General features: G+C 30.8%; 1 protein-coding gene across 2 annotated transcripts in view; it reads right to left on the bottom strand.

The window, feature by feature from the left end:
- LOC115712735 (branched-chain amino acid aminotransferase 1, mitochondrial) overlaps nt 1–18,929 on the bottom strand; it is a 66,630-nt gene extending 47,701 nt beyond the window's left edge. Inside the window, exons 1-2 of one of the 2 annotated variants that reach the window (XM_030641086.2) lie at nt 18,560–18,929; nt 14,996–15,072 (exon numbers count right to left, since the gene is read on the bottom strand). In XM_030641086.2, the coding sequence (XP_030496946.2) occupies nt 14,996–15,072; nt 18,560–18,640 (158 nt within the window). In that variant the 5' untranslated portion in view covers nt 18,641–18,929. The remainder of the gene's footprint in view (nt 1–14,995; nt 15,073–18,559) is intronic. The other variant, XM_030641093.2, reaches the window with a different exon arrangement.
- Nucleotides 18,930–22,208: the final 3,279 nt, after the last annotated feature.

The following is a 22,208-nucleotide window of genomic DNA, read 5'->3' on the forward strand; positions in this document are numbered from 1 at the left end:
CTGTTTTAAAAACCAATTCACTTTTAGTCAATATTGTTTTTAAAAAATACTAACCAAACATGACTTGTTTTTTTTTTTTTTTGAATAGAAGGTGGACTTCATTAACTTATAATAGCCAAATCAGCCATTATAGCAGAATGTACAGCATTAGGAACATTGCTGACATTGAAGATGCGATCAGACCAATAACAAGAACCCCGAGCCAAACAATGGGCGGTTCTGTTAGCAGATCGCGGAACAAAAGACACACAAACATTAACCAAACAGTTTAACAAACTTTTACAATCCGAAATTAACAAACCAAAAATTGAAGGCATAAAAAGAGAACTAGAAAGTGCTTGAACTGACACAATAGAATCAGTTTCAACAATAACATTAGACCATCCCTTAGACTTGATCCAACTCAATGCCTCCTTAATTCCAAAAGCTTCAACAGCGGCTGGTTGAACGACTCCACATTTCAGAGCAGTGAAAGCTTCAATCAATTGTCCATCACTATCTCGAGCCACTGCTCCAATACCATGAGATCCATTGCTGTGAAAAATTGCACCATCCACGTTTACCTTGATTTTATTAATTTCTGGTTTAATCCAATGCTCTTCCTTGTTTTTCGTGGCAGCAGGCACCAACAAGGGATCAAATCGATGAGATTGAGCGTAACTCCATTGATCAAGGGCTGAACGTGCACCAATGACAACATCCGCAGCAGTTCGAATTTAATTGTTCCATAGCAACTCATTTCTTGCTTTCCATATAGACCAAGCCACCATTAATCCTTCCTCAACCATGCCTGGCCGTCCACGGTGCAAAAGACTCTCAAACCAGAGAGAAAAATCAAAACCAGCAGCAGCAGCCGTGATGTTCACTCCTGCCCGATTCCAACAACTCTGTGCATAGGGGCATTCAAGCAAAACATGGCTTATTGATTCATCATGAACATTGCAGAAAACACACAAGCAAGGGACATCAACATGCTTAGTTAGGAGTTGCACTCGTGTAGGTAAACATCCAGTAAGCGCTTTCCACATAAAATGCAGAACCTTAGCAGGAACCTTGATTTTCCACAACTTTTTCCAAACTTCTTCTTCCATATCAGCACTCCAATTGCCTTTACTAAGTTGTATATGCTTGTATGCACTTTTTACCATATAAACTCCTGAGTTTTCATGCTTCCAGTAGTAGTTATCACCTATACCCGAGTTTATTGGGGTGTTCAAAATTATAGTCGCATCTCTGCTGTTGAAGAGATCTGCTACCAAATCCACATCCCAACTTGCACCATTCATCTGTATTAGTTGCCTAACTCTGCATTGCTCAAGAGCAGGATGTGTAGAAGTTACATACGGGTTAATCCCATCTGCCAGCCAAGGTGATCCAAGGACAGCTACTTCCCCTACGCCAATTCTGAGATGTGCACCAGTAAAAATCAGGGACTGAGTTTCATGGATGCTCTTAGTTTTTTTTGAATTTCTGTATATTCCTCTACTAAAAAGGTTGTAATACTTCATTTGCAAATTAATGCGAATCATTATTTTCAAACTGTTATTTCTTTTACATGGTATTAGAGCGGATCTGATTATTATTCTTGATTTTTTGTCTTCCTCGTTGTTCATCAATGGCAATTCACCAACCATTTCATCTACAACAAGTCAGTCAACACCCACAAGCGCTACAACCTTGTTGTTCGTGCCTATTATTTTCTTTCACAAGTTAACTACAAAACTAGATCATGATAACTTCCTTCTATGGAAACCTCAAGTTCTTTCCACTATGAGAGGTCATAAGCTTGAACCATATATTTTCTGTACTGCAACTCCACCACCGCAATGTCTCTTAAAAATGATCATGCTTCTGGAACATTGAATCCTGCCTTCATTGATTGAGAACAACATGATTAACTATTATTTTCTTGGTTACTTTTATCAATGGCCAAGCCAATTCTCACACAATTTATGAATAGTGAAATCTCAGCCAAGCTTTGGTCAGTTCTTCGAATGTACTTTGCGTCACAAACGGAAGCAAAAATCAATCAATACATAATTGAGCTACAAAATTTCAAGAAAGGTGCTCTCACTCTCAATGAGTACCTATTCAAGGTTTGCTCTCTTATTGACAAACTCAATTCTGTTGGATATACTAATTAAAATAAAGAACATATGGATGCTATCTTTCATGGATTACTATCTCCTCACTATGACACTTTTGTCATTTATATGAATTCTTGAGTCGAACCTCTTGAAGTCACTGCTCTTGAAGCTCTTCTTTCGACTCAAGAACATCTAATTGAATGCAAGTACAAGGATCTTGACTCAAATAAACATGGAAACGATAACGAAAACGATCACTGGACTCCTTATCCAATAGGAGGTACACTTAATAATAGTAATAAAAATTACTCTAGAAATAACAATTTCTCAGGTGCCTTTTCTTCTCGTCCACCTACCACTTGAGGAAGGGGAAACTTTAACTCTTTTGGATTTGCACCAAACAATAGCTTAGATCGTGGATCTGGTTCAAACAATAAGTATGTATGCCAACTCTGTTCTTGAACCTGACACTATGCATCCAAATGTTACCAAAGACTTAATCCAGATTTCCCTGGTTTTGGAGCTAGTTCTGTCACACCACTCAAGGTTCATCAACAGCTATGGTGGCCACAACTGATATTGTTTGTGATAATGTCTGGTATCTAGACTTTGAAGCAACACACCACTGCACCTCTAATGAGGGTAATCTCTCTCGAGAAAATAACTTCAATGGTAAAGATCAGGTGTACATGGGAAGCACTGGCCTAACTATTGAGAACATTGGTAAGAAACATTTTCTCTCTATTGAAAAATCCATAATTCTAACACTAACAATTTTCTATGTGTCGTAAAAATAACCAAGAACCTGACAAGTGTATCTCAATTTGCATTTGACAACCATGTTTTCTTTGAATTTCACCCTGAATTTTGTCTTGTCAAGGATCAAGAAACACACAAGGTGCTGTTGGAGAGTACTCTTAAAGTTGTCCTTTATGTGTTTTCCCCTTCTAGCATACTTTCAAGTCTATCAGCTCCTTATCTCAGAATCCATTCATACAAAGAAATTAATTCACCTAAATTTTCGTGTAATAATGTTCAATCTGTTAGAACAAACACCACTAGCAAATCTTTGTTTCAATTGTGGCACTCTCATCTTGGACACCCTACTGTCAAGACATTCCCAAATGTAACGAACAAATGTAATATTTTGAACAATAATAAAAATGCATCAAATTTTTGTTCCTCTTGCTGCCTTGGTAAAATTCACAAATCTCTTTTTCTTAGATCTAACATTGAATACACACAATCTCTACAGCTTATTCACTCAGATCTATGGGGTCCTTCTCCAATGGTCTCTTCTAATGGATATAACTAATATGGTCATTTCACATATGCATACTCGAGGTTTACCTGGGTTATCCCCTTAAAAATAGGTTTTATGTTGTTCAAATATTCATTAACTTTATAAATCTTGCTGAGAAAGAGCTGAATCTTCCCATAAAATAGTTGCAATATAATTGGGGGTTAATTTTAGACCTTCACTCATATCTTTTTTATAATGGTGTTCCTCATAAACTCTCTTGTCCCACCACTCATGAAAAGAATTGTGTAGCAGAGAGAAAACATAGGCATTTCATTAAAATTGCATTGATACTTGCTGCTCATGCTACTCTTTCCGTAAAATTTTGGGATGAGGTAGTTCGTGCCTCTGTCTTTCTCATTAACAAGCTTCCATCTTCAGTACTCAAAGAGGATACCCACCTTAACAAACTCTTTCACATGTGCAGCTTGATTACTCTCAATTCAGGGTTTTTGAGTGCTCCTACTATCATAATACTTGACCCTCAAATAGACACAAACTTGCCATTATATCTGAAGAGTGCACTTTTCATGGTTATAGTCTAAAACACGAAGTTTATAAGTGTGTGTGTGTGTGTGCCTCTGGCAGATTCTTTATCTCTTTTTATGTTATCTCCAATGAGTACCATTTTGTCTATGCTAAAAATAAACAGTCTAAACCTACTCAAACTGGTACAGCTGAAGATCCAAATCCTACTATTCCTATTCCAAATGCCCATCTATTTTTCACCCCACTTCTCCCCTACTCTTGACTCACCATCAAAGTCTACACCTGAGCCTACACTACCATTTATTGAGATTTTATGCCCTAAATAAAATCTATTTCAATTTATTCTTATTTACTAATTGATAAAAATCAGAAATCATTTTATGTTGCATGATTCAAATGATTAATTTCATGATTATATATTTAATATATTAATTCTATTAAACCCTGAACATATATATACTCATGATTATAGTGTTGTCTACATAGTAGAAAATAATCATGATTATATGCTTCAAACTATTTAGTCCCACGGTTTATTAGTGTACTGGATTTACGTTGACGTGATAATTAGCGACGTGGTTTACTTACACTTGTATAAGTGAAATCTCCATTCCAGTGTATTAACAAAGTAAACTGGTATCGGATGTATCGTCTATACATCGAACCGGACCGATATTTACCATGGAAAAAATATCATAAACTTACCATTATGTATTTTCTAAGTCAATGTCACTTAGTTGATCTTTGGCCAATTGATCTATATTGGAGTCAGAAGGAATTAATAAGTCAGAAAATTTATTCATAAATTTCGAATACTGCTTATTGGGAGCTTGGTTACATAGGCCCATGGTATCCACATTTTCTGGGATAATATCATCTTGTAGACTCAACTAATTAATTTAATAAGTCAATCAGAATTCAAAAATAGACTATGTCCTATTAGAGAATTGTTACCAAGTTTGGGCTATTTTGAGAAAAAGAGAAATAGGGATTTATTTTTTAATTAACACACTTTATGGGTCTAATTAATAATATATTTTTTATTGTATTGTATTGGTAATTATTTATAATTATTAAATTAAAATTAGTATTTAAATAATTAGATAAGATAAGTGGAAAAATTAGAAAAGAAGCATTATTTCACGAAGTTGAAATAAACTGAAAAAAAAAATCTTACTCTATGGCCCATAAGTGTATTTCGATCATGGAAAGATTTTAGTGCCCAATTGTCTTTATTTTAGCCCATCTCAGAACCCTAAGTGAATATCTATACAAAGAAAGACAAGAATATAGAAAATCCAAATATCTCATCCTCCTCTTCTTTTTCATTCAGAAATTTTGAAATAGCCATACACCATGGATTTCGAATTCTCACTCCCAAAATGTGTTCTAAAGGTAAATTAAGTATCAGCTCACACTATTCAATGTGATACTCAAACCTTTGTAGAAGACTATGAAGAATTGTCGCTTTACCAGGTTAAGGAAGGAGATCAAGGTTCAATACTTGTTATTACTTTGCAACAGAAAGAAATAACTGTCGCTTTACCAGGTTAAGGAAGGTGATCCAAATATTATTTTTACTGTAACTAATGTAAGATTTATTATACTTTTACATGTTTATTTATCATTTTATGATTATTCATATTTAGAATGTTAGATTATACACTATAATCAACATATACATGTTTAGTATCTAATCTTAGTAAAATAAGTTCTAACAACTAGCCTCAAAGTCATGGTAATGATTTACTTTCATGAAAATATAGATTTAAAATGATTTGAATTATTTTTTGGGGTTGATTTGGATTTTTCATATTTTTGTTTATGTGAGATTTGATAAATTTTATGTTAAATTGTATATGTTTCTATGAAAAATAATTTTATTAGTCATATTTTACGCTTAACAATATTTTAGAAACAAATTTTGCTTGAATTTTGCATTAAAATTAGATTTGATGAATTTCATGTGAAATTTTCTATGATAAATAATTTTATTTTTCACATTCTATGAATAAAATTATTTTAGAATTAAAGTTGGTTAAATTTTAAGCATGTGAGAATTTTATGGAATAGAATTCACGTCAATATATAACCCAAAATTCGATTTTAAAGATGGATGTTTGCTCATTTTCGTGACAATTCGGACCTAGCTGAGTTTACTCGATCCCAAAGGTCTCTTCTACATGTAACATCCATGGAAACCCCCCCCCCCCAATTTGTGCGCACGAGCTCTAGATCAAGGCCGAGTTTTCTTTGTCTCTTGGGTGTGATCCCTCTACATATCTCTCGGTCCACAAGGGACCTCGTGTGGGAGTTTCTAAGGCATCAAGCCATGTCTGCGTGCTGAGAAGGTCACCAGGGGCCTTTCGGACAAGGTAACTAGTTACCTGCCCCCTCGTTACCAAACAGTGCAAAATTTGAATATTATGGGATTTTTTTTTTTGTATTTTGATTAAAAATTCATTATTTAATTAAATAGTTACCTAAAAATTCTAAAAATTTGTGATTTTGTTTTTAAGTTTGAACCTAAATCTAAGTTATAAATTGATAATATATTTTTTAAATTGATAATTTTTTTATTTAAATATTTAAGGGGTTTAAAATTAAATTTTGTTATTTTTAATTAGTTTTAAATTATGATTTTAATTTAAAATTGATTAATATATTAATTTTATTTATGAGTTAATTTATAAGATTAGATATTACCAAATATGATTTATTTTTTAATTAAAATATGATAAGCCTATTAAATATTAATAAAGTTTAAAATTAGTCTAGATATTTTACAGATATCCGAAGCATAATTATTCAAATTCAAAATTGACTTGTTTAGTTATTATTTTTATTATTTAAATTATAAGTTAAGAAAAATGATATTAGAAATATATGATTTTACATATTTTATTATTTTTTAATTATTAGTCATTTCAAACATTAAAATAAATTTAAAAATGCCTAGATATTTTGTAGAAATTTAAAAATACTTAAAATTGAGATATTTTAGGATTTTTAAACCCTAAATTTTTTGCTCTTCCCCATATTGTCATTGTTAGTTGTTTGAACATTAAAAATGATAATATTGTTTACTTAGAATATGGTCAACTCACAGTAAAACCTTATTAATTGCTGATTTTCACGTGTAAAGAATAATAATAATAATAATAATAATAATAATAATAATAATAATAATAATAATAATAAATGATGAAAGTAACCCAGGAATTTATAGAGATTCGACCTCCTTTATGAATGAGTAATGACCTACTTCTCTTTTAGTTGTATTTATTCTTACGCGGATTATAGGCTTGGACCTTAAAATTTATAGCTATGGCTCTCTTCAATGGTACAGTAGTGAGAATTGAGTGTTATATAGATTCGTAACTTGTTAGACTTTGCAATGAAAATAAACAAAGTGTCTTGGAAGCATAGAGGGGCATGTAGGGCTTAGAGAGAGGCTATGGGTGTGTGTGACTTAGAATTCAGGTTCCTTTTCATGTGGTTTAATGCCCTTTATATAATGTAAGGCTTACAAAAGATCATAATTTAAATAGATAAATATCTCCTCTAATATAGGAAACATAACTTCTTTTTTATCTTATATTTAAAATGCAAAAAAGGATAATTAAACCCCTAAAATATTAGACTAATATCTTGAGGTAATATCCCTATCTTTGTGGGTTGTTGGATCTATCCGGTAACTGAAATTTAGCTTGAGAATCTTTCAAAAGATGGTCGTGCACCCCACAATTTGTTTAACCTTCCTTTGATGATGTTTGAACGTGTTGGCTGGCCTGCCCTATTTTTAGGGCCTGGCTGGCACATGAAGCTCTATTTGCCGACTAGGTATGGTCCGGCCAAGGTCTCCGTGGCTCACCATTTTCCCCTCATTTATTCCTACTTGACAATCTCAAAGTCTTGACAATTAATGAGCCATGCATGGTAACTCTCTCCACTTATTGAGAGACCGAATCCCACGTGGTTTTAGTTCTATCTATGTGGATATGCCACACTAGGTGGGAAAAAATTGGGATAACACTTTCCCCCAAGTCTATATGCAGACATCTATACAGATAAGGACTTTTTAGCTCCAGTCTTGACTGTAAAAGCCTTTATCGGACAGCTTTTCCTAATGATGTAATTGACTCTTCAGGTGACTTGTCTTTATGACAAAAAATGACTTTATTAACAATCATTATGGGGATTTGTGTAACGGCTGCACACTTTCTCATTTTGGAACATTTGGTGTTCTTTTCCCCTGCATGATTATTTTATGGAAAAAATAACCACTCATTAAATTTTGGGGGAAAAGCACTTCAGAACATATATAAGGTTCATTTCGTTTCATTTCATTTCTCACTCTCTCTCTCCTTTGTATTCTCTCTGTAAGAAAAATGAGAAAAAAACTTTTCATCTCCCTCTTCAAGCCCGATGCCTTAAACACCTCAATTCCTTCAGGTTTTTGATTTTTTTTTTTTTTGACAATCTAATCATTCCCCGAGTATCTACATGCAGTCTTCCTCAGTGGGTAAGTCTTTAAATCTCACTTTTTCATTATTTTCTTGAATCTGTCATTGATGACTTTAAGCTTTTTCAAGATTTTTAAAATCTTTGATTCTCACATTATAGTGTAGTCTTTTTTACATTATAATTCTCTTGATAGCTTTAGGATGTATAATGTATGACTTTACGATAAAAAAGATTGAATTTTGAACTCCATTTTGACTATTGACTCTTAAAGTCACAAAGAACACGAAGAACATTGTTTGAATTTTTTGAAAAATATTATTGTGACTCGTTTGAGCTTCTGGCTGGCACACAGGGTTTGTTTGTGACGTTGGCCGGTTCGTGGCCTTTACACATAACCCTGGTCAGTTTGTGGTCTTTACACATAACCCTGGCTAGTTAGTTGTCTCAGACAAAGACCCTGGCTGGTTCGTGATTTCAAAATAATGTGGTCTTTACACATTATTTTGAACTTCCTTTTTTTATATTATGTAGAAATATGGTGAGCGACAGAAGCTGGATGACTTTAAACATATGATCTGTAGAGTCCTAGGGGTGTGGATGAGTTTGTTTGAGTTGCTCGAATGCAAATAAATTCTGCCGGAGTTACACGATGCTCTTGCAAGAGATATCTAAATGTGAACTTCAAGACTCCCAATAATATAAGGGTACATCCATTTGTGCATGGCATCCAACGATCATACACGACATGTTATTTTCATAGGGAGTCATTCACGCAACCGGCTGTAGAAATAGTAGACAACAATGAATAAGAAATGGCAGATTCGATGGTTGGTATTTAAGAGAAATTCTAGTTTTGACGATACAAGTTCTACCACTGCTTCCTTCAGTGAGCCCCCTTTGAATGATGGTGGTAAGTACGACGATTTATTAAAGGATATGGAAACTGAATTGTTCCCGGATTGCAAAAAATCAGCGCTCAATGCTTTCGTGAAGCTGATGCACTGCAAAGTTCTCAATAAGTGGAGTAACCATTCTTTTAATATATTACTCTCCATATTGATTGAGTTATTTCTGGAGGGTACATAATTACCTAAGTCTCATTACGAGTCGAAGATGAAGTTGCGTAACCTTGGTTTAGGTTATAAATCCATTGGTGTATGCAAGTATCACTGTGCCTTGTTTTGGAAAGAGAATGAGAAAAAAGATTTTTGTCCTATTTGTGGGGAGAGTTGTTGGAAAAAGAAAAAGGGAGACGGGAAAAAAGTTGCTCGAAATGTTTTACGATACTTTCTGTTAATTCCGAGACTGGAGTGGTTATACAGTTCAAGACACTCAGCTGAGGACATGCGATGGCACTACTATAAGAGACCCAAAGAGGATGGCGTGCTTAGGCACCCTGCAGATGTAGAAGAGTAGAAGCAATTTGACAAATGCCATCCATCCTTTGCAATTGAACCCAGAAATGTGAGGTTGGCTTTGGCCACTGACGGTTTCAATCCCTTTGGTAACATGAGTAACTCTTACAGTATCTGGCCTGTTATTTTAGTCTCTTATAACTTACCCCCTTGGAAGTGCATGAAAGCTGAGTCGTTGATGTTGTCTCTGTTGATTCCAGGGCGCACTGCCCCTAGAAAAGACATGGATGTTATCTTAGTCCTGTATAACTTACCCCTTGGAAGTGTTGTGGATACTTTTGAAAAGTTCCACTGCAAGTACAACAAATGGCGCGATGAGCACACGCAACAACTGCATGTAAATAATTTTATATTTTTATTAAACTCATGGTATATTTTAATTTCTATTTAACTCTAATAGTTTCATGAATTTTTTTGAAGGCCAAAATGGTTGATATTCGTGAAACTCAAACAGCACCAACCAATGTCCTGCGCCAGTATAATGTCAACCCCACCCAATTTCTTACAGATATGCCTGTTATGACACATGTGTGGGGTGAGCAGTCATGCCACTTGAGAGGTCTGGGCCAGTTGCCGAGACATAAGATAGGGACAAAAAGAGCAACTCCCTGGGCGGGTCCCTCCGGGCAGCCAACTGTCACTTTAGAGGAATATAAGGCACTAAAGTGAAGGGTGAAAGAATAGGAAGCACGGAACGAGTGGCAACAACAAATGATGGAGACTCAGAATCAAATCATGAGTGTGTTTTAGTAATAAATGATCCAATTGGCCAACGCCGTTCTAGGATTTAACATGCCCGCAATGCCTCCGATTCCACCATTTCAGCCTCCTAGCTATGTTGTTGGGTCCTCCTCCCAGACTGGCCATTCCGGTGATGACGACGACAACGATGCTGTTGTGGATCTGTAAATTTTTTTAATTTGCAGTGTACATAATATTATTGTTTATAAACTAAAAATACTTTTATTTAGTTTATGATGTGTTATGTAGTTTTGTAATTAAAATATAAATTTCAGTTTAATAATATATTTGATATTTCATTTATTCTTTATTATTTCTATTTTAATTTTAATTTTAATTTTAACTTTTATTTTAATTATATATTATAAATATTTAAATTTAAAAAAAATACTTTTGCCGGCGAGTTTTTTAATATTAATTATTTTGTCGGCGTATTAACTCATCAACAAAATTGTTTAATTTTTTAATATTAAAAAATTTTGCTGGTGAGTTAATGCGTCGACAAAACTTAGGCAGTCAATTGGAGAATTGGTGCAAATTCGCGCCAAAAGTTTCGCCAGCACATTAACTCACCGGCAAAACGTCGACAAGGACACCTCAGCTGGCACAAAATTGTCAGCGATGAACTTATGCCGGCAATTTAATTCACCAGTGTAAAAACTTTTGTTGGTGCATCTACTGAAGTCGTTGACAAAAGGTGATATGCTGACAAACCATTGTCGGCATCTTTTGCTGGTGCAAAATGTCACTGGCAAAATACTTTTTTCTTGTAGTGATATATATTAATGCTAGAAAGTCTACATTTTGGATGTTGATTACTTTGGACATGGAGTAGTAGTTTTTGGAGAAGTTTAGAAACTTATCCGGATTCTCTAACTCTACCAGTGAGATCGAATCTTAAAGTAGCTCCGAAGGCTACTAGACAATTATTTAGCCTAAGAAAAGTTTTGAATGGAATGAATCATATTATTTTTGCTACAACTAATGTAAAGTTTCTTATACTTTTACATGTTTATTTATTACTTTAGGATTATTCATATTTAGGATGTTAAATTATAAACTATAATCAACATACATGTTTAGTAAATGTAGATTCTAGTAAAATAAGTTCCAACACCATCGCCTTCTGATCCTGCATCTTCCTCTACACCCTCCATTTCCCATCCTGCTGCCCCAGTTTGCTCTACCAATGTTCACCCTATGACAACAAGGGGGAAGGAAGATAACTATAAACCAAAGATATACATCAGCTCCAAAGAACCCTTGACTCTTATTGATGCTCTTGCTAATCCCAAGTAGAATGCAACCATAAACACTTAAGTGTATGCTTTTAAAAAGAATATAGTTTGGACACTTGTCAAGTTAAAAGTCATTGGATGTAAATGGGTTTAAGGATCAAGGAGAGCCCTGATGGAACAATTTTTAAATACAAAGCCCGATTGGTTGGAAAAGGCTTTCATAAACATTATGGCCTTAGCTTCCAAGAAACATTTAGCAATGTAGTCAAGTCACCTACTATCAGAATCGTACTCACTGTTGCTCTCTCAAAACAGCGGCCAATTAAACAACTTGAAATTAACAATGACTTTCTAAATGGCACATCAAATGAAAAACACTTTATGAAACAATCCCTATCTTTAAGCATGAAGATACCACCTTGGTCTGCTAATTACATAAAGTCTTATATGGCTTGAATCTAGCTCCTCGAGCTTGGTTTTGTCAACTCAGAGAAATACTTTCTCAATTGGGTTTCAACAGCTTTAGGGAAGACACCTATCTTTTTGTAAGAATCCTCCCTAGTCATACAACATTCATTATAGTGTATGTGGATGATATTCTTGTCACTGGAAGTGACTTTGCTATGATCTCAAGACTTGTCACTCAATTGAATTCTCAATTTGCCCTCAAAGACCTTGGTAACATCAACTATTTCCTTAGAATTCAGGAGACACATACTGCAACATGCTTACATCTCTATACAAAATATATCATAGATGTTCTAGCAAAGCCAAGCTTTAATTTTCCAATAGTTTGCCAACTCCAATGTATGGGGGGAGAAGCTATCTACCATTGGGAGTGATCCAGTTAAAGACCCTCAATACTACAGATGCCTTGTGGGAACTCTATAATATGCTACCACAACAAGACTTGAGATTTCCTTTGTTGTTAATAAAGTGTGCCAATTCATGCACTCACCATTAGAGTCCCATTGGAAAACTATGAACCGCATTCTGAGATACCTGACAGGGACACTTGACTATGGTCTTACACTCCAAAAATCAAATTCCCTTGATCTTGTAGGATTCCGTGATGATGATTGGGCACCAGATATGGATGATTGAAGTTCACATGATTCTATGTATACTTTGGCTTTAATTGGGTTAGCTGGATATCCAAGAAACAACAGACAATTTCCTGATCAAGCACTGAGGTTGAGTATAGGAGTCTAACCAATGTCACAACTGAACTCATTGGATCTAGTCACTACAATCTGAACTCAGCATATCTATTCCAAGGCCACCAATAGTGTGGTGTAATAACTTTAGCACTATTTTGATGTCTGCAAATCCTCTTCTCCATCTAAGAATAAAAGACATAGAACATGACCTATACTTTGTAAGGGAGAAGGTCCTAGGTAAAACTCTGATGGTTAAGCATACTCTGCATATGATCAAACAAGTGACATCCTCACAAAAGCACTGTCCAATGAAAGGTTTATAATAAACAAACTTAGAGTAGAATCCCTGTCTACTCTAACTTTGAGGGGGAGTGTTAAGAGTAATAATGTTTAGTGGCTATTGTAATTAACTCTGTTAATTAGATGGTTAGTATATAGGTAAGGGTAGTTTAGTCTTTTTTGAATTTCTCTTATAATCTTCTACTTTAAAGGTTGTAATAGTTAATTTTCAAATGAATGATAACCATTATTTTCAAAGGGAAATTTGATTTTATACTTAAAAAATTAAAAAAATTTATTATTAAACCAAAACTTTTCAAAATAAAAAAACTATGACATTTTTTTCAAAACCCCAAAAAATACCCCCCTCACAATTCAAACCCATTCTCTCTCTTTCCCTCAAACTCTCTCCGCATCATCTCTCTCTCTCTCTATCTCGCATCCCACAATCGCCCACCCTCACCACCACCTCTGACGTCCGACCTCCGACCTCCGACCCTCACCACCACCTCCGACCACCCGCACCAACACCCTCGACCCAGCCCCCCTCTCTCGGACCACCCAAACTTCGCACCCCCTCAACCCCACTCTCTTTTCCTCTCTCTAAAATCGCAAAAAAAAAAAAAACATACAGGTCCGATGGTCTGACCAGTATGTTTTTTTTTTTTTTGGCAATTTCAGAGAGAGGAAGAGAGAGTGGGGTCCGACCATCGGACACAGGAGATTTTTTTTTTTTTTTTTTTTGATTTCGGACAGAGGAAGAGAGAGAGAGAGAGAGAGAGAGAGAGAGAGAGAGAGAGAGAGAGAGAAAGAGAGAGAGAGAGATGGGGTTGAGTTATGAGAGGGGTATTTTTGAGTTTTAGATAAAAGTGTCATATTTTTCTTAGTTTAAAATGTATTGCTTTAAGAATAAAATATTAAGATTTTTGAAGTATAGAAAATCAAATTTTCCTTTTCAAACTGTTATTTCTTTCACAATTTTTACTCTTTATCGATTCTCCACTACATTAATTTCATTTTTTTTCATCCCAAGTACTGATACTTTCTACTGTCTATGTTTTCGCTCATTAATTTTGGTACTTTTTGAACACATTAATTTTGGTACTTAAATCATTATTGATGTGTCTTTTTCCCTCTGACCATCTGACGTATTTATTACTATAATAATAATAATAAAAGAAATCTTAATTTATTGTAGCAAATTAATGTATTATGTTTTTTTTTTCTTCATGATTTAATGTATAAAGTTGTATATTTAATAATAACAATAAATCTGAAAAAAAAAAGAGCAATTCACGCAAAGTACTATTTTTCATTTTGACACATTTATGTTCAAGTATTCTTATTTTTTTTTTATATATATAAATATATTTTTTAATTTTTTATATAAAAAAAAATACTTGAGAGTAATATATCAAAACAAAGTCAAAACAAAAATTAATATACAAATAATAAAAACCAACAATAAAATAACAAGAATGTAATATAATAAAAATAATATAAAAACGTTAAAAAACTGTATTTTTTATAAATAATTTTAAAAACTGTAAAAATTTTAAAATATTGTATAATCATATTTTTGTAATTTTTTTTTATTATTTTATATTTTTGAAATAATTCCAAAAATATATCAAAAAATATTGCACACATGATGTGCACAAAAGTATTTCACACATCATGACTTAATAATTATTTTTAAAAGTAATAATATTAATTTTAACTAAGACTTCCTGTTATTTTAAAAAATAATATAAAATTAGCATCACATTATTGTACTTAGTAATATAATATTTTACTTAGTGTAATAATTAAAAGATACCTGCATCTAAATTGTTCAAACTCTGGCTGTAACGGAGATGCGGACTTAGATATCAACTTATAATTATGAGATCCAAACTGCAAACAAGTCCAAAATAATAACATTGACTTTAATTAGGATACTATGTATTTTTCTTTATGTTGATTGTTATTAGCTAAATCAAGTTTAATATCAAAAGAACTAAGCTAACTATAAAATATAGGTAAGTGTATAATAACATTGAGTTTAAGTAGGATAGTATATATTTGTGTTGTTCTCCTTTTTTCATTTTTTATTTCTAGAGGGATTCATTCTTAAGATTTTGGAGGGAAAGCTCATCCCTTCCTATTTACTCTCTCTCCAACTTTCTTTATGGCCAATCAAGTGATTTTGGCTCTCCTCCCACCCCTTTCCTTCCTACTCTCTCTTTATTTATTTTTTTTAATTAAAACGTGTATATATACATTGTACACCCTCCCATACCTTTATGATACTTGAGCTAGTCACAAGTGATCTCCTTCCTACTCCCTCGATCATTTTAAAAATTCCTCTTGCCAAACATAATATTAAGTTTCTAAGATTTGATTGCAAAATATTAAACTTAAAATGAAATTGGATTAAGTTTCTCTACCCAAGGTTGATTAAATAAAATGTCTCTCTAGCCAATATATTGACTTGTACAGAATTTGAGAGAAAAAAAAAAACTAAACTTTTAAATATCTTTTAATTTTAGGGATAATTACATAAGACACTATTTTTTGTAAAAAAATTACATTTTTACATTTTAAGAATTTTTTCCACATTTTTACGGTTTTCTATAAAAAGAACACGAAAAAAACAAAAAAAAAATACATAAAAATAACATCAAAACAACAACAAAAAAATAATATACAAATAAAAAAAAAATCAACAATAAATCAACAAAAATACAACATAAAAAGACCATATTTTTTGTAAATAAAATAAAAAAAAATCATAAAAATATTTAAAATTCCGTGAAACCGTATTTTTGTAACTTTTTTGTTGTTTTTGTATATTTGTAAAATAATCCCATAATTTTACTTAATATTGTAAACGAAAGAAACATTTACAAAACTATCATAAAAATTTCAATAAAACATTATTTTTTATTCTATCATATAATTTTTTTTTTCTTTTAACATCTAAGACAAACTTTAAATGAAAAACATATTAAATAGTCTCACTAAAAAACTCTTACTTTTATAATCACAATAAAAATTATGACTAAAATAATAAAATTGTAACTAACTATAAATCATTCTTATATTATTGCTAAAAGGTCCGTGACTAAAAGTATTAGTCAAGAAAATCACAATTTATTGTGACTAAATGTATTTTTAGTCACAATAATTGTTGTGACTAAAACTAAATTAGTAAAACTTGTATCTAAATACTATGTTTTAGTCATACGAAATTTTTTATTGTAACTAAAAGTGACATTTAGTCACAAAAAATTTATGTTGTAATTAAAAATTTGTCAATAAAGTACATATACAATATATATTTATTTATATGGGTAATTTTTACTTGTATATTAAAGGTATATTAAATGTACTATATTATAAAAAAATATAATTACATAATTCTATACAGTTTTATAAATATTTACAAATAAATATAGATATTTACGATTTAACATGTTAATTATTTTTATTTAATTTTTTAATAAAAACGAAACATAAAAGGTTAAATATATAAATACGTAAGTCAATATTTATATTTTTATGTATTACTATTATAATATGTTTATTAGAATTTAATACAAAACTAAAAGAAGGGATGTCAAACATATTTATTAATTTTGTTTATATTTTATAAACAGTGTATATATATTTATTTAATATTTAATTAATATTATTAATGTTTATAATGTTATTATTAATTTAGTACGTTTATTACGATAATGTTTCAATAAAATGAATATAATTTATTTATTAAAAATACATAAATAATTTTAAAAATAAAATATTTATGTATTTTTTTTTGAATAAACATAGATGTTTATTAGTTATTAAGAATTGTGTTTTATTAATAGATCAAATGAAACTATAATTAATGTAACATTAAATACTATGTTTAATGTTTGTTAATTATTAATTTAATATATTTATTATAAAAATATTTATGAGAATGTTGTTCACATAATGTATTTATTAAAATTTAATATATAATTTTATAAATAAAATAAGTATGTATTATTTATTTTTCTCATGTAAAATTAAGAATATATTTTTTATCAGTAATAAAATGTATAATAAATTATATATAAAATTTTATGCATATATACAATAGGAAAATTCTATAATGTACCCCCTTAAAAGGGATGTACCCATATATTTTTATCTGTTTTAGTATCCGAAATAATTTTTTAGTTAATTTTTTTTCATAGTCATGTAAATGATAGTTATTTAAGACGTTCTGCAAAATTTTAAAAAATTCGAAGAAAGTTTAACATGCCAAAAACTGCGTTCAAACAATGTGTGCACGCGTGATTATTTTATTTTATACGTGTACAAAATAGACTGTTTGATTATTATTTTCTATATTGTAAGTTGTTCTGAATTTCTCAAAATTTTGTAGGATATCTTAAATGTCTATAACATACATGAACATGAAACAAGATTAGACTAAAAAATTCTTCTAGATGCCGAAATAAGTAGAGAGTACATCAGTACATCTCTTTTAAGGGGTGCATTGTAGAATCACTATGATATAATTAATTAATATAAAGTATATAAATTTATTAATTTATCATTTTATATTGCATTTCAAAAAAGTATGTATACATCTATATGTATATATTTAAAACAAAAATACGATTTACATGTCAGTTTAATAGAGATGGACATACATACACAAGAGACTAGACTACCGGAAAACTTACAAAAATATTAAAATTTTGGTTAACTTTTACAAAAATCTTGTCATACAGAATTTTTCTCAAAAATACCGCGCTTTTATAAAACAACAGTGGAACACAAAACAGAATAACTAAAAATAACAGTGGAACAACTGAAAAATAACCGTAAAACAACATCGAAAACTTAATATAGTATACAGTATAAAACTTACACAATGTTTTTTTTTTTTTAAAAGTCCGCTCCACAATAAAAAAAAGTAAGTTCCCAAACCAAATTATAGCATATACAAACTTCAATTTTGAGGATGATAAATTATAATCTTATTTTAATCTTAACTTTAATTTTGTCTTTTGTCTGACTATTTTTTTGTGACAGTATTTGGTGTAATTATCATATCTTTTTAATAAATATTTTAAATTTTTTAAATATAATTTATAGTACTTAATAAATTATTATACTAAAAAAAGTTATTTCTACTACCCTAAATTATTTAAAAATTTACAAAAGAAATGCTATAACTACTATGAATCACGTTGTGAAAAATTACTCTACCATATATTAACTTATTCAAGATGGTGATAAACTAGTGATGCCGCGGTGGAGTAGTGAAAAATATATATCGAACATTAGCAATAAAGGAACCAAATAATAAGAAAGCAAATAGAGAAAGAACCAAAAGAAAAAACATTTGAGAAAAACTAACCTTGAATAAATTAGTAGTAGAAGAAGAACCAACTCCAAACGATTGAACCATATTACGTACGCAGATGCGGTTATATATCATGGTTGCAATGCTGATAATATATATATATATATCTCTTCTTTCTTCTTGTGCGAGTAGCGCAGAGAAGAATACAGAGAGGAAGATGAGTAATAATGTATAGAAGTGTGAGTGAAGAGATGCAGTTATATGTACAATGTAACCTATATAAAAAAAGGAAAAACAATAATGAAGTGGCAGGCATGGTAGCTAAGGAAAACCCCACAAATATTAAATAATAGTATTATATGGACACATTTTTTATATAATAATTTGTAGTGATAATATGAAACTTAAATTTTTGACTAAATTTGCGCAAGTATCTCACAGTTATTGCGAAATAAGTAACTTAGTCAGATCATTTAAGTAAGGCCACCTCACTTATTTAATGCCACATTACATGTAATATTTTCTTGTCAAAACTTATTTTTTCATAGGCTCCTATTTTATTTATTAGTTCTTTAATTTTAGAATAATTTTTTTTTACGGGCTCATCATTCATCATTCATTTTTTTTTAATGAAAAAGGATCCATCATTTTAGATTAGTAATTTTTGTGGGTTTTATGGAAATCCTGTCCAATCTAATAGACGACACCTTTAATGTTACTTATTGGAAGAGTAGTATATCCTTAATTTAGACAAGCACTTTCTGTTAAAAAATAATATAAAAAAATATAGAGAAGATAAACAAAAATAACAATATATTAATTTATTATTGAAGAACAAAAAATAAACACAAAATAATATAAAATACAAAATCAATAATAGAATGGAAATTCGAGGTACATGAAACACATTTCCCTTAACAGCGGATTTGTCCCCTCTACTTGAATGGTGTTGGAAGATTGGTGAGTAACTACTTCTAATGATACAACGACTATTAAGTAGACGAATACAACACTTTTACTACTCCAGTATACTCGAATGAAGACCTTCACTCTATCACCATAAGAACAACGAGAGAGATAAATAAAAGAAGATTAGAGAACTTTTAAGAGTATGATATACTAAATTTGTTAATGTGATTAGAATGAAAGGAGAAACTCCTTTTATAAACTTCATATATTTTGTGTGAATACCAAGTGTGAACACAAGTGAATTAACGCCGAAAATCCAACAAAATTAGTGAAATTGATTAATTATATTATTCACCGTAATTTCATATATCAATTATAATATTCACCATTATTATGGTAATTACATTCTTGACCAAAATCTCCATTTATTAACAGTTATCAATAGACCACAAATTTAGGCATCAATTTCTCATTCACTCACTAGCCTCAAATGTGCTATTTATCATATATTTAATATGATTTTCCAACAATCCCCCACATCAATGAAATAATTTTAAGGATTACATAGAGAAAACTCACATAGACTTGAAACGAGTAGAATCGACTCAACACAGTGATAGATTTCTACGGTTTATACTATTGACTCAAAAATTTGGACGAGACTTCTAAGCTACACCCGCTCACTAAATTAGCAAGAATGAAATAGTTATTAAGTAATTATAAGGGAGACATAACTAATTTATAGTAGTTCACTTCGTAGAACAGTAATGAAGCTACGTCTACTTCGAGTTTTTATTTCTCATAAGATGGTTTACAGAAAAAGGCTATGTGTCAGAAGCTTTGACCTTGTGGTTAGTTTTCTGAATTTGAAAAATGAGCTTAGGGAGCTCTCCATTTATAGATGAAGGAGGCACACAAAAATAGAAAAAAAAAATATAAATTATATGTTTTTGACCGTAGATGATGATCCAATAGTAAAAATTAACTTTTGATGGCGACAGTCATTTTTCGGAGGCTGGCGGGACCCATTCCAGGTAACTCGAGACTTATTTTTGTAACTTCTTGGAGGTGAAATTTTTAACCGATGGTTCAGAATGGAGATTGAAGTGTGAGACATGATAGAACATTGAATTATCTTCGAAATACAAGTTTAATTGCATTAATCGGATCAATATTGATTGAGTTATGATGTTAACCTAGACATCGGCCCTATGTCACAACAACGATAAACCAATAAGTGTCTATCCCAAAACACTGCTTAACACTCGCATAAGAATATTTAGGGTTTCCTACCAAACCCTGTAGTTCCAATACACTAAAATAAATTTTATATTTTGGCTCTAAATCATACACCATAATTTAGAGCTTGTTGCAAGCTTCAAAACAGCATATAGAACGTCCAAAACGGACACCCGAGTGAAAAGTTATGACAAAAATATGATTTGAGATCTCCCTGGAATTTCTAGAAATGGCCGACTGATTTTGGGCAAAAAAATCTCAATTTCGCACTCACCGAAACACCCCTGAAATCTATCCAAGTTACTCCAAACTTCATGTAGCACATTTATATTATATATACTACAGTCCAAACTAACCAAAATTAAAAACGAGCCCTTAAACGAAAAACGCCATTAACGTTTGGACATAAGCTATAGAGGGTTCTAAACTCAAAATTCTAACTCAAAATCTCATCAAATTCAACAAAAAAAATATCGAAACTAGTCACATGACTACCCGAGAATAATTTTATAAGCTCAGAACTTCCATAACTATTGTAATTCACAAAACTCTTATATGAAACCAATCATTTTTCACTTAAAAGAAAATTAAACCATACCTTAAGCTTTCCCTCTTGAAGGATTTGCTATCCCGCTGCTATTTGAGCTTAGATCGTTAGGTTTCAGGTTAAAAATTGAAGAAAATAGATCGAGAAGAGAAAATTTTTGTCGAAGGAGGTGAAGGATTTCATTTGGTTCTTCGCTTTATGTTTTAAAACTTTTAATGTATATATATAAACTGATAAACGTTAATAATAATAATATATTAATAATATTAATAAGATTTTTATTATTAATAGTTATATTATTATTTCTTAACCACTAAGAAATTTTTAATTTTAGGGTATTTGGCCAACTCCAAGTACCCCAAAATATCCCAATATTTCTAAAATAAACTTATTTCTATAATCCCAATAATATTTCTAACTAAAACTGTTGTGATATTTTTGGCCTCCAATAGGATCGATCGAAGGTTGCCGAATCTAAAAATATTTTTATCTCTAAAATTACTTATTTTATATTTACATATTTCAAATAAATCTCCGTAATTATTTTAATTTATGTTAATATGAAATTGAAAATTTTCCAACTTAAGTATAAATTTCTATTTAATTAATTTATTAAAATAAAAACAAATAGTTAAGCATCTTGAATAAAATTAACTTAATTATCAATTCTAATTTAATATCTAAATATAATATTCTAATTAAAGTTGTTCTAAAATTAATAAAAATTAATTTTTAACTTAAATATATTTTACTTATTTAATTAAATTTCTTAAAATAGAAATTAATAATTAAGTATCTTGAATAAAATCAATTTAATTATTAATTCTAATTTAAATTCTAAGAAAAATATCATAATTTAAGTTGGTCTAAAATTAATTAACAAATTAATTTTCAACTTATATTTTTCTACTTAATTAAATATTACAAAAATTAAATTATTTACCAGAAATTACTATCTAGAATATTTCATTAAACTAAGTGTATTTTTCTAAATTAATTTTAAAATAA

The sequence above is a fragment of the Cannabis sativa genome, chromosome X (genome assembly GCF_029168945.1).
Source record: "Cannabis sativa cultivar Pink pepper isolate KNU-18-1 chromosome X, ASM2916894v1, whole genome shotgun sequence".
Classification (NCBI taxonomy): Eukaryota; Viridiplantae; Streptophyta; class Magnoliopsida; order Rosales; family Cannabaceae; genus Cannabis; species Cannabis sativa.